The sequence below is a fragment of the Coffea arabica genome, chromosome 2c (assembly GCF_036785885.1).
Source record: "Coffea arabica cultivar ET-39 chromosome 2c, Coffea Arabica ET-39 HiFi, whole genome shotgun sequence".
Lineage (NCBI taxonomy): Eukaryota > Viridiplantae > Streptophyta > Magnoliopsida > Gentianales > Rubiaceae > Coffea > Coffea arabica.
Genome location: NC_092312.1, coordinates 26988707 through 27002146, shown reverse-complemented (window position 1 = coordinate 27002146; position 13440 = coordinate 26988707). Strand labels below are relative to the sequence as shown.

At 34.8% G+C, this 13440-nt stretch overlaps 1 protein-coding gene across 1 annotated transcript; it reads right to left on the bottom strand.

The window, feature by feature from the left end:
- Nucleotides 1–685: 685 nt before the first annotated feature.
- LOC113724178 (uncharacterized) lies at nucleotides 686–1402 on the bottom strand. The gene has a single exon (XM_072076861.1). The coding sequence runs from the start codon at nucleotides 1400–1402 to the stop codon at nucleotides 686–688; it is 717 nt and encodes a 238-aa protein (XP_071932962.1).
- Nucleotides 1403–13440: the final 12038 nt, after the last annotated feature.

The following is a 13440-nucleotide window of genomic DNA, read 5'->3' as shown; positions in this document are numbered from 1 at the left end:
TATTTGAAAAGCACCACAATCACAGATTCTTTTGCTGAGATTAACTATGTAGCTTCTATCAACATCACCAATCTCGAATGTATCTTCACTAGCCATATGTATCTCACATTTTCTTGATGCTTGGCTAATCTGTGTGAGTTTCTCAGCAATCTTGGGAGTGATATTAGCAGTCAAAGTGCAACATTTTTGGTACCTCTTATGCAACTTTTTCATGAACTTTCTCCTCAAACCATCAACTAATGTCAATATAGGCTTTCCTCTAAGATCACCAACCCAATTATTAAAGGATTCAGTGAAATTATTTGTTACATGATCACACTTAAGTTCAGATGAGAAGACATGCCTACACCAGGAACTTCTTGGAATTTTGTCCAGATATCTCCAAGCAGCAATGTTAATATCTTTAATACTTGCCATTGCTTTATTATAGTCAACAACATCATAACTTTTTGCTGTCTTCCAAAAGAAACTTCTAAGTAATATTCCTGGAAACTGAGACTTGAAATTGCTACATATATGCCTACAACAATGCCTACCAGTTGCATCAGGAAATATCTCCTCATAAGCAAGATTCAGTCCCTCCTGCCTATCACTCATGAAAGTTAAAGGGATGTTGTTGTCTAATGGTCCAAAGAACTCTTGAAAGTAGTAGAAGAACCACCTCCAAGTATCCTTGTTCTCGCATTCAGTTACAGCAAATGCTGTTGTTTGCATCCAAAGCAACTGCTGTAAGAGGCACACCTCCAAATGGACCATTCAAGAAACATCCATCAAATCCCACAAAAGGTCTACAACCTTCTAGAAATCCCGGCTTTTGAGCTTTAAAGCTAATGAATATTCTCAGAAATTTAGGCTCAATTAATAGATTTGGCCTATCATAATGTATTTTATAAATACTATTGGGATTATTGTTCCTTAACAGTTCAGCATATGAGGGGAGTTTAGAATAAGATTCAGCATGTGTGCCTTCTATTTCATTAAGTGCTTTGTTCTTAGCTCTGAAAATCTGCATTTTACTTGGCTTCACACCATACTTTCTCAACTTTGCCTCTACACCTTTACTGGTCATAATAGGATGATCTCTCATGACACCAACCAGCTTCTTGGCCATCCAATCACAAGTGGCTTCAGCACAGTGTTTATCCATTACACAAGTGTGCTGTGGTTGGTAACTTTTAATCTGAAAAGTTATATTATCAGCCATTGGTGATGCATGTATTCTCCACTGACATCCCTTAGCATTGCATATAGCAGTCACTCTCGATCTCTCATTTTTCAATCTCAGAAGTGGAAAACCTTTTTGAATAACATAATCTTTTAAGACAGCTCTGAATGCATCCACATTGGTGAATAATTCACCCTTCTCAAATTCAATGTCATGTTTAGGATTGTAAATCCACATCTTTGATCTTATAACTGTTTCCTAGAATTATCCCCTTCCTCACTTTCAGAATCAGGCACCACAATTTCCATTTCATTGTCTTCAAAATCAGAAAAATTAGTATCACTTTCCTCACTATCATCATTTGAGACCCTATTAAGAACTAATTCATCCTCATTGTCACTATATGGATTGTGTCTCCATGAAGAATCAGAGTTAGAATCTCCATACTGATCATCTGAGATATCAACATCTATAGCTACAATCCTCTTATTCTGTTAACTAATAACCAGAGTATCTTGCATGTTCACAGTAGTCGGATTTACTAAGTTATTCTCTTCATTAGCAGGGATAATTTCTATATCAGAGACATGCAAGTTTATCACTAGCTTAGATTGATGTATTTTGAACATTTCACTAACAGAATAATCATCATTAACATCCATCATGCAGTTTTTTTCTAGGAATTTCACATCTCATCTGCATAATCATGTTAACATTCCCACTTATCTTGCTCAGTGCCTTTTCAGTTACATCAAACAACAAGTTAATGTATGAGTAGCCACTTGGATCAACATTTGGAATCCTGATTTTGTTTGCATTACAGTGAACAGCAATGTCATATGCAGCAGCAATAGTCCCCATCCTACATTTTCAGATTTGGATGCAAAATAGTGATTACATAAAAGTGCATGCTTCCTACCTATACATTCTTACAGAAACACATATAATTTTCAAAAACACATCAGCATACATCTCACTACATATCAACGGAAACTACTGATCAAGCAAAACAGTCAATATTTGCTAATACATTCATGCACATTTTTAATAGAAGTTAATGAAATTTCCAGAAAACATCTTCCATGCATCCATCGTGCATGAAATTTCAAGAAACATCTTTAGTTACAGTACTGCATGAAGCAACAAACATCTTTAGTTTCTTGACACATCTACTGATCAAGATTAGTACCTTAATAGATAACATGCACTTTTTTAACAAACTGATTCATTACAACAGACGAGATTATAGTACTGCATATCTGAAAATGAAAATTGGTACCTCAATTTCTGCTTCTAAGAAGCTTAACTTCCACCAAATGAAGACAGCTTCACACCAGTTCCATTGCCTTCTTCATTATCCCGTTTCTTAGCATTTAGATATAAGACATGTTATCTGAGGTTTGTATCTACAATGCAAGATACATCTGTTCAATCAGCCTCGTCACATCACTCATTATCAGAAGTTGGCGCCAATTACATCTTCTATTGGTGCCTAGGAGTAATCATTTTTTAATCACCTTCATTAGACATTAAATTTCTGTTATTCTAGTTAAACATAATTAGAAACCTCCAAATGCATTTGTGTAGGCAGTTAATGTCAATGCAAATGTATTCTCTGAGGACAAATAGGTCATTTCAGTGCTCTGCATGTCAGATTTGGGCCTCAATAATCTGCCAGGGGAGCTAGGTGTAATTTTTAAAATCTAGAGGGGTCTCAGTGCAAGTGTCAGAAACCTCAGGGGAGGTTTGTGAAATTATCCCTATATTAAAACTAACCCTGTAGCATACATAAATCGGTACATTGCTTTAAATAGCCAACATTTTTAATTAATTAAGTACTTTTTACTAGTCAATTGCAACCAAATTGTTCATGTAATTCTCAAAAAACACATTAATTACTAATCCTTTTTCCAACCATTCTTTCATTTTCTCTGTAGGTTACTGCTTAGTGTAATCAAAACTTTCATCATACGGCATCACCAACTATAGTACTGATGTTTCGATCAAAGATGTAGTTTCTTTAGTCTTAATTGTTATACAATTGCTATTTTAGACAACTTTTTCCTATCTTAGTGTGCAAATAGTTAAACCCCTTTTTTATTAAAGAAAATATTGATTCTAAATTCACCTCTAATCATTGAATTTTTAATTTCTTGGATAGGCCCCCTTTTGGAAATCAGAATTAAAAATTCAACAAAGACACTTATATGAAAAAAAAATAAAATGTTAATATATTATGCATAAAAGATCATAAAAGTATAGCTAAGTTATACATTCTTGTACCAAATTGTGTATTTCAATGTTATAGATACTTGTTTTATGGAAAAAAAAGGTTCAAAGAACGTGGTAGTTTTTGAAACAAGTCATAGGAAGAAGAGGGAGAGGATTTATCAATTTTATTGTTTTATTGTTTTATTTCTTAGTAGTTAGCAACTGTTTTCTTTTAATTTGGGTTTCATTCTTTTTTGGATCACATTAGGAAATTTTTTATGAATAGTTGGCTATTCAAAGGGATAAATTGCTTTTTAGTCAAATTATAGCGTCTTTTTATAATTTGAATAAATCTTAAGGGAGGTAAATATAATTTTTAAAGGGCACTTTTATCATTTCATTACTTCTGCTAATTGGATTTGGACACCATCCCTCACAAGTCGCACAGGATAATTAATCCTAATGAAAAACAATTGTCAAGTTAATTGCGTTTTGTGACTTGGTTTCCCAGTTTCACTAGAACAACAACAATAGTAATGCTAAGAAGTTCAGTTGCACGGAAATTTAGGGTCCGGAATCCGGATGAGATGTATTTTGGGAGTTTGTTTAAAATTTTATTGTAATTTAATATCCAATCTTTATAAAACTTTTTTGTGTATTTGAAGGACAGTAGAAAAATTCTGCCACCCTTATTGCGCCACTCACGCGGGCTAGCACGCTGACCAACAGCCTCCCCCACCCTTTCCCCGCCACCAATCCCTTTCCTTTCTCTCCTTCTTTCCATTATTACTACCCCTTTTCACCGCTGGCCACCACCTCCACCATTACCACCTTTGCCATACTCACACAGCCACCCCCTACTTTCTCATCATCCTCCCCCAACACCCTAGACTCCTCTTACTTATTGTCCACAACCGTCAGCCCCTTCCTTTGTCCTATTTTTTTCCTTCTCTCGTTCCTCCTTTTCCCTTTCCCTTCTCCCTCATTCTCTCCCGCCTTTTCCGTGACCCCTTCCCCCATCCCTTATTGGATCTTGTCCCAATTTTGCAGGGGGGATGGGGGGGTCACAAGAAAGGTAGGAAGCAAAGTTGAAGAGAGAAGGGATGAGAAAAAGATGAGGAGGAAGGAAAGGGTAACGGTAAGGAAGAATTGAGAGGAAGAGGAGAAAGGAGATGATAACAGTGATTGGTAGGAAAGTGGTGATGGTGGTAGAAGGAAGTAGTGGTGATAGAATCAAGAATGGTGTGGTCAGTGCCCAGTGGGTGTTTTATTAGTGTATTGTTTGTGTTGGAGTTTTTTAAAAAAATTTTGTGGATATTTTTAGAGGGTTCGTATAGATGAAGTTGTAAATAAAATTTGTCTTTAAAGAACACCCAAAAAATAAGTGCGCCAAACAGAGCCTAGCTAGTACACTTGACACCAGCAATAATGGGAGTAAATTGAATATTAACATGAACGCAATCGCATGCCATTGTAATTGTTTATGTCGCTTATTAAAATACCTATCTATGATATCTAATTCGAATAGAATACTGTCACTAGGGTTGTAAACAAATCGAATCATTCATAAACCGATCGCGAGCGACTCGAGTATGAGCTCAAGTCGAACTCGACTATTATCGAGCTCGAGATAAACTTGAACTCAAGTTTGAATTCGAATTTAAAAATATTAAGTTCGTTTCGATTATATATATTATTTTTATTAAAATAGTAAAATTATATATATATATATATATATATTCCTAATATTTTATTATTTATTAAGAAAAATTATTATTTTATTCATTTTAAAAAATAAAATAAATATATTTTATTTTTAAAAAATTAAAATATTTATTTTTTTTATTTTTTTAAGCTCAAACTTGATTTTGAACTCGTCGAGGTCGAGCTCGAGTTCGAGTCGAGTCTCATAAAATTAAGTTGAGACTTAGTTCGATTAAATCAAAATTCAATTCGACTCGACTTGTTTGCATCCTTAGTTGTCACTTTGTCGAACCTCATGGTGGAACAAAATAATTACCAAATTTAGAATCAGCCCAGCAGTTGCAAACTGTTGAATACATGCAAGTTCAAGTGGACCATTTGCTGGATTATCCTGGATGGATTAGAAAAGTTACTACGCTTGGAAAACCATTCATCATAAAAAGGCATTAACCATGATTTTCTACCAAAACAGGGGAAGACGAAAAGGCGTGAGCAAGATTTTCATAATGTAAAGCTAGTAGATTTAGCACTTACGCAGGAAACAACATCTTGAGACATTTGGAATAGCAAGTCTTTAGCATGCAGAAACCAAAGCTAGGAAGATTTTTTTTTTAAAAAAAAAAAAGAGAGGGAGAGAAATCTTTAACTTGAAGGCACTATTCGAACTAATTTGCAAGGACTAGAACAGATAATACTCCCTCGGGTCCTATTTATAGGCATATTTCACAATTTAATTCTTCGTAATTAGCTACTTTTGCGTTTAATGCTACAAATACTGCATTTAATTTTTTGTAATCCCAACTCAAGAAAGTTGAGACGATAAATAAGGGTAAATTTGAAAACAAAAATTCATAAATGCTTTCTTGATATAATAAAAGGACAGATAAAAAAAAGAACACCGGGTTGGAGTCATTTAACTAATTTGCAGTTAATCAAATTTGTATAGGGTTAATCACACTTTGCCCCCAAAGACTTGGAGGTAGTCTCACTTTGCGCTCTCATCCTAAAGATTATACATTTTGTTCCTGCAAGACTAGTTAAAGGTTGAGTTTGTGTCATAAAAAAAATTAATATAATGAGTAAATTGTCCATTTTGCACCTATCAATGAGCAAAAAAAAACTTCGGTTGTTTAGTCAATACCCCTTTTAGAGTCAAATAACATTTTCTCCCCTTTTCAGTTTTAATAGCACATTATGTATTGAGGTACTATAATTATTTAACCTCATAATACATTTTAATTTAAAACTCTAAAGTGGTTAAATAAAAAATATAATTCATTGTAGGAAAGATATACATTTTTTTTAAATATAATCACTGACTTCAATAATAGGTAAACTAGTACTAGTTTATATTTGGACTCGTATTGCTAGTTGTGTGACTTGTGTCATAATAAGTTTTCAAATTTGTTTAAGTGTTTTGCTTTAACAGATACATCCTTTCTTAGTTAGAAGCAAATATTTTTAAGTATTAAAACGTGTTCATTTAATATAATCAAAACCACATAATTGTTAGTTTATGTTTAACTTCCATTCATCATTATCTCTTGTTTACATAAATTTTGACAAAGTGCTTCCAAAATATTTATCAATAAAATTTTGCCATGACCATTTTATTCATACCAAATTTATTGATTTCTTACATAAATCATTTTTTTAGTTTTTTAGGGTCAAATATTGTAATGTTAATATAAATATTTCAAAAGATATTAGAGCAAATGAAGTTACCTATACTTGATATGAGGCAAAATAATTTATTGAAGCCGCTAATTTTATCTCAAAAAAATCAGAGAATTAAATTCAAAGAACTATCGAAATCAAAGTGAACTTATAGAGTTTCTTCTAAAAAACTATATGAGATTTTTTTTGTCAATAATATTTGGAAATAAAGTATAATAATTTTAAGCATTATACATTATAATTTTATAGCCAATTTATGCATATTCAAAAAATAATACTAATTAAAGGAAAGTGAATCTATTTTGGTTGATGGGAATAAAATGAGACAATGCCCTAACTCAAGGGGACAAAGTGTAATCAATGCTCAAGGTAAAGTTACACATAAAAGATTTCGTTTCAAAACCTATCTGTTTGGTATAGAGTTTAGGGATAATTTCAGAAACCTCCCTTAAGGTCTTTAGCAATTTCACTTAATTCTCTTAAGATTTTAAAAAATTACATATGCCTCCCCCGAGTTTATAGTTTTTGTAACAAAAACTATTTAATGGTCAAAATTTTGAATGAATAACCCAAAATGCCCTCATACAATTATGAAATTCATTTTACTTTTTTATAAAATGATTCAAAAACTATGGAACATGCAAAAAATCTCAAACTCATTTTCAACCCTCATCTCTATTATTTTCAACCTTTCATATTACCATATTTCAAACTAATACCATTATCACCATGACTATTACTACCATCAATTCCTAAATTCTAAAACCTCAATCAAAATTTAAAAAATTTGCACTGTTAAACTCAAAAAATTTTAATAACCACATCAATATAACATCCTATCCCTCAAATATTGGAGTATCAATACTAATCCTATTCTTTTTAAACCCAATTTACATCTTTTTCTATTCATCTCTAGATTCTCCAAACAAAGCTAAAATTAATTTTTAATATGTTATTATTGTGTTTAGAACATGATTAGTTTATTCGATGAGCGGATTTTTTTTTGTTTCCATTAAATGTCTAATTATGTAATGCATTCATATGAACAAGATTAGGAGAGAATTGTTTAATTGCATGAAAAAATATTAATATGTTAAGGATATTATGGTCATTTTGTAGGATCAAGGGAGGCATGCGTAATATTAAAAACTTTAAGGGTACTAGGTGAAATTGTCAAAAACCTCAAGGGAGGTTTCTGAAATTATCCCTAGAGTTTATACACACAATTCTTGTATACGTCACACAGGGGAAAAAAAAACCACTAGAAGTCCTTCAACAAGGCCCTGTTTGGAAGCTTGGTTTTTTACCAAATTTGTATAAAACTAGTTTTTTAACAACTTTTCAAAAGTTGTTAACCTACACACTTAAAATATCCAAAACACAACAAAAAAAAAAAATTCCCTTCCCCTTTTCTTCTTCTTCCTCCCCCACCACCACCTTCATTGCCGGCTCCGTCACCAATTTCCAGTGCCGGTGCCGGTGCTGGACAAGAAATTTTTTCCCCCTTTTTTTCCCTCTCCCCCCTTCCTCCCCTGCCATCATCCTCTCTTGTCTTTTTTTTTTTTCTCTCTACGTTCGGCGCAGAGGGGGGTGGCGCAGAGGGAGGCGGTGAGGAGGGGAGAGGGGGGCAGCGGGGGGAGGGGGAAGGGGCAGAAGGGGCGGCGCAGAGGGGGACGGCGGGGGAGAGAGGGAAGGCGAGAGAAGGGGGAAGGGGCAGAGGGGGTGGCACAGAGGGGGGCGGCAGGGGAAAGGGGGAAGGCGGGGCAGAGGGGGAAGGGGCATACGGGGGTGGCGAGGGGGGCAGAGGGGGGCGGCGGAAGGGGCAGAGGGTGGCCAAGGGGGGAGGGGGAAGGGGCAGAGGGTGGCCGAGGGGGAAGGGGGAAGGGGCAGAGGGGGGCGGCGGGGGAGAGGGGGAAGGCGGGGCAGAGGGGGGTGGTGGGGGGAGGGGGAAGGTGGGGCAGCCGGGAGGTGGAGTTGCTGCTGGGGGTGCGGAGGTGACGGGGAAGAAGAAGAAGAAGAAGAAAAAGAGAGGAAAGAAAAGAAAAAGGAAAGAAAGAAAAAGAAAAAGAAAAAGAAAAAGAAAAAGAAAGGGAAAGAGAAAAAAAAAAGAAAAAAAAGTTTTTCACCTTACAAAAGCTTCTACAAAATTTTTTCAAAAACTTCTACAATATACTACAGTAAAGTTTTAGACAAACTCCCAAAAAATTCAGGTTCCAAACAGGCCCAAAATTAGGCATTAAACTTTAGAGGTTATTTAGGTAATTCTTTGATGGTATGTTCATGTCATATAAAGAAACGAAAGAGTGGGTGTTTTTGATTGAGAAAATTTATATGATAAGAGAGGAGTTAATGCAAATGAACATTCAGAGGGGCTGAGTGATCAAAGCATATCTTGGGTTTTGTGTGTGGATTAGTAATCGACGAATATTAATGCTGGCTCTCTCAATTCCCCGCTGTCCATTCCGAATTACGACAAGTCTTCACTCTTTCCCAATCGCTTCCGCATGTGTCTTCATTCCGCTTTCAAGTGAATTATTACTGAGATAGAAAGCGGAAAGTCATGACGGTTCAGGCTTACATTTCTAACATTGCCCTCCTTCGGCGGTAGTCCCCTAGACTCTCTTTCCAATGATCACCCCCAATCCCATTTTTTTTTTTTGAAAAACCCCCAATCCCAATATTTTAATAGTTATATATTAAAAAAAAGGAAGAACTGTGACCAGCACTTTATGGTTTAGATTGACATAAAGCTTAAATCTTGTTTGGATTACTATTTTTAAGAGTTTTTATATAAAAATGTACGTAATGATTTAATGAGTATGAAATAAAAAGTTAATTGCAAAATATATTCATGAAAAATATAAATTTTTTTTACAAAAAATCACAACCCAAACTCATGGTTTTCATTGAATTAGTCCAAACATTCAAGTTTTCTCAGAAAATCACTATTATACACAACCGTTGAACCACTGGGAAAAAACTAGGAATTTCATATTATTCAAAAAAAAAAAAACGACTCGGAGGAACGAGTTTCCAAGTGGAACCCAAGTGAGCTCATATATGAAAATCACAAATTTTTTAGAGTAAATAGAAAAAATGATTACTAAACTATCTAAAATAGCACGATCTAATCATCAAACCTTTTTTTTTTTGTTAGAAAGATCACTCAACTCTTCAAAGCGAACCTTTTAGGTCATATCATCTAATTTAACTAATAACCCAATCGGAAAAAAAGCACATTTGACTTGCTATTGTTGATTTTTAAGCGCAAAAATGTCATGAAATTGAGGTAATTTTCAATTGATTTAGTAGAGAATGACTCAAAAAGCCTATTTTAAAAGGTTGAGCGACTTTTTAGTTAACATTTTAAATTATTTAGTAACCATTCTCGTCATTTACTCGCATTTTATATCCCCACGCATGCATTCCTCCAGTTGATTATAGAGCGACCAAGAAAGGGTCACCCCACTAAGAAGTTTGATGATTTTGGAGAAAATGAAGGCTGTGAAGGCGTGGATTTGATAGCAACGTACGAACCGGGTTTCTCTCTGTACCGAGAGTAGACTGTGAAATGCTTTGCATCAAAATGAATAAAGAGTAGGCGATAGATAATTGTTCCATTGGGCCAAGAGATGATACCCTTGGATTGGACTTTAGATATTGAGATTTGAACTGGCTTGGGCTTGTTCTCAACATGTAAATGTGTAAACCCGGTCCATGATGTGCAGTCCAAAGACCCGAACCGCTAAAACTAGTATTGCAAAAAAAAAAATCACGATCCTAGCTTTTGGCACTTAATTTATATCTATAGAAATTAACAATAAAGGGAAAAAAAGAATAAAGAGCCGTGCTTCTAGCTGGATTAAGAGCACGAACGGTTGTTAGTGACAACCTTCCTAATTTGTTCACAGTTCATATTGTGCTAATGAGAGTACAAATTCAAAATGTAAAATTTAGACACCACGTAATCTTGACATAGCAAAAAGTACGAATTCACAACATCTCTATTAAATCACTATACAAATTATTTAGAAAAAAGTACATTTTGTTCAAATAGTGCTGCACTAGTAACCGTTCTTGCTCCTTTTCAAGGTGGCAGGTTATCATCTATAGTTACATCATATACACAGGCAAGGCAAGCTGGTATTCACGTTTCTCAAATATCTGATCAGCATCCTTTCCTATTTTGTATGTTGCTCCCAATGCACCCGTGTCTTGGTTGTGTTTATCCGTTTTCTGGGTCAATAAATATAGAAGTTAAGTCTCACGTAGGTGAGGTCGGTTAATAGGTAGTTTGAACACAAGTTTTCCTTTTAAATGGTCCCAACCATGGAATTGACAAATTTCTCTAATTTTTTTTACCGGAATCAAATTCAATTTGACTTTTGTTCAACCAAAAATGGCAAAAATTCATTAACTGCGGATAATCGTACGTACCTAGATTTTTTTCATGGCTCCCATATTTTCGGGTAACTAGCAAATTAACCCACGTGTTCATGAAACTTTGAAATTGCCTCTATCAATGTATGTGAGTAATAGTGCTCGGAGAAAATCGACACGTGTCCCTCTTTGTTTTCTTTTTTTTTCTTGTTATTATGTTTAAATTTGGTTTTCTCCTTTTCAAATGTTTATGTATTTTGTATTGACCTTGGTCCCTAACTCTTGATGTTTACAAAACAATGGATAATACTAATTCTCTTCAAGAAATATTTTCAGTTGTGAAGCAAATTAGATTCAAAGATCAAATGCAATTGAAAGGAACAAAGGCTACTGAAAGTTGTCAGACGCTTGGATCGGACGTCCGATAATTATTGCGTAACTTAGGACGCATGAAGAACTCCACCACCGGACGTCCGAAGGAAATAAGACATTTCCCCTGGATCATTGACCTCGATCGGACGCAAGCATCGGACGTCTGATAGGATCCTTCAAAATCGACGAAACCATTGGACGCTGAATATATCTCCATCGGACATCCGATAGAAACAAAAAAATTTCTCAAATCTCTTTGTTTGCTATCGGACGCACAAAGATCTTGCACCGGACGTCCGATAGAATTGAAGAAAATTTCTCAAACTTACTGCCTGCTGTCGGACGCAAAAAACAGGAGTACCAGACGTCCGATACTCCAACGGTTAGTTAACTGTTCAGCTACTTTCTATCCGTTGGAAGCATTAATGATGCACTTTGTTGGTCTTCTATAAATAGAGTATGGTCAGAATCTTCAAACAACTTTTGCACATACAAAAGATCTAGAGTGATTTTAGTGAGAAAATACTCTCTAAGGAAGATTTGTAGTCTTAATGGTGTGAGATTCATTGTAACCTTTTCATTTGTGAGTGAATACTTTATGAGTGTAGCTCTGCGAGAGTTGTCCTGAGGGATAGTAAAACTTCCTAACTTGACTGAGTGGAGTTCGGGGCAAGGAGGAGGTGAACCTTCCTTTGTACACAAGAGTGATTGTAATTCATCAATTTGAAGAAACTTGTTTGAATTAATCTACAAACTCAAGAGGAGTTGGGTAGTTAATTGGTTTGCAATTCTTTCCTTTTTATTTACTTATTGTTACGTTTGTGATCTTTACATTACTTATCTCTTCTATTTCTCTCAAGTGATCTTGTTCATTCATTAATTGATTCATTGTGTGATCACTTAGAAAAGAATGTAAATTTCATATTGAACAAAAGATGCCCATAACTTAATTAGGTTTTTAATCAACATAATTCACCCCCTCTTAGGTTGTTTTCGATCCTTATAATTGGTGTCAGAACTTGGTCTCCTTGAGATTAAGCTCAATCGGCTTAGGAGTAATAATGACAACCAATAATACCATATTTTTTAAAGAAGATTCTGTCATTAGACCACCTATATTTAATGGATCAAATTATGTGAGTTGGAAATAAAGAATGATTATTTTTTTGCAATCAATTGATATTAAATTATGATTTATTATTAGTAAAGGTCCATATGATGCATCTCTTATAAATGAAAATACTCATATATCTAGACCAAAAATAAAAAGTGAACTGACTACTGTGGATGGAATTGATCTCACCTTAAATGTAAAAGTCATGAATGTGTTATATTGTGCTTTAGACTCATATGAATCTATTAGAGTCAAGAGTTGTAAGTCCGCTAAAGAAATCTGGGACAAACTTAGAAAAATTCATGAAGCAAGTGAGAATGTGAGAGAACAAAAGAAATCTATTTTGGTTACCAAATATGAATCGTTCAAGATGGAACCTCATGAAAATATTGATGAGATGTACTGTAAGTTCAATGACTTCATTAAGGATTTAGAGGTGCTGGAAAAAGACTACTTTCTAGATGAGAAAAATAGAAAAATTCTGAAAACTTTATCAAAGGATTGGGAGAGTAAAGTGACTGCCATTGAAGAAGCTAGAGATCTAAATTTCTTACCTATTGAATCTCTTATTAATTCTCTAACCTCTTATGAGTTGAAACTTAAGTCCAAAGTGCAAGAGAAAGAGGATGCGAAAGTAAGAAGGAGCATTGCTCTAAAGGCATCTCAAGATAAGGATGATTCTGCCTCCCTAGATGAAGAAAATGTGGAAGCTGATGATAGTGATTTAGCTCTCATCGCAAAAAGTTTCAAGAGAATCCTCAACAAACGAAAGATCAGAAAAGGAGGAAACATCAACTCATTCCCAAATCAGTTCAGC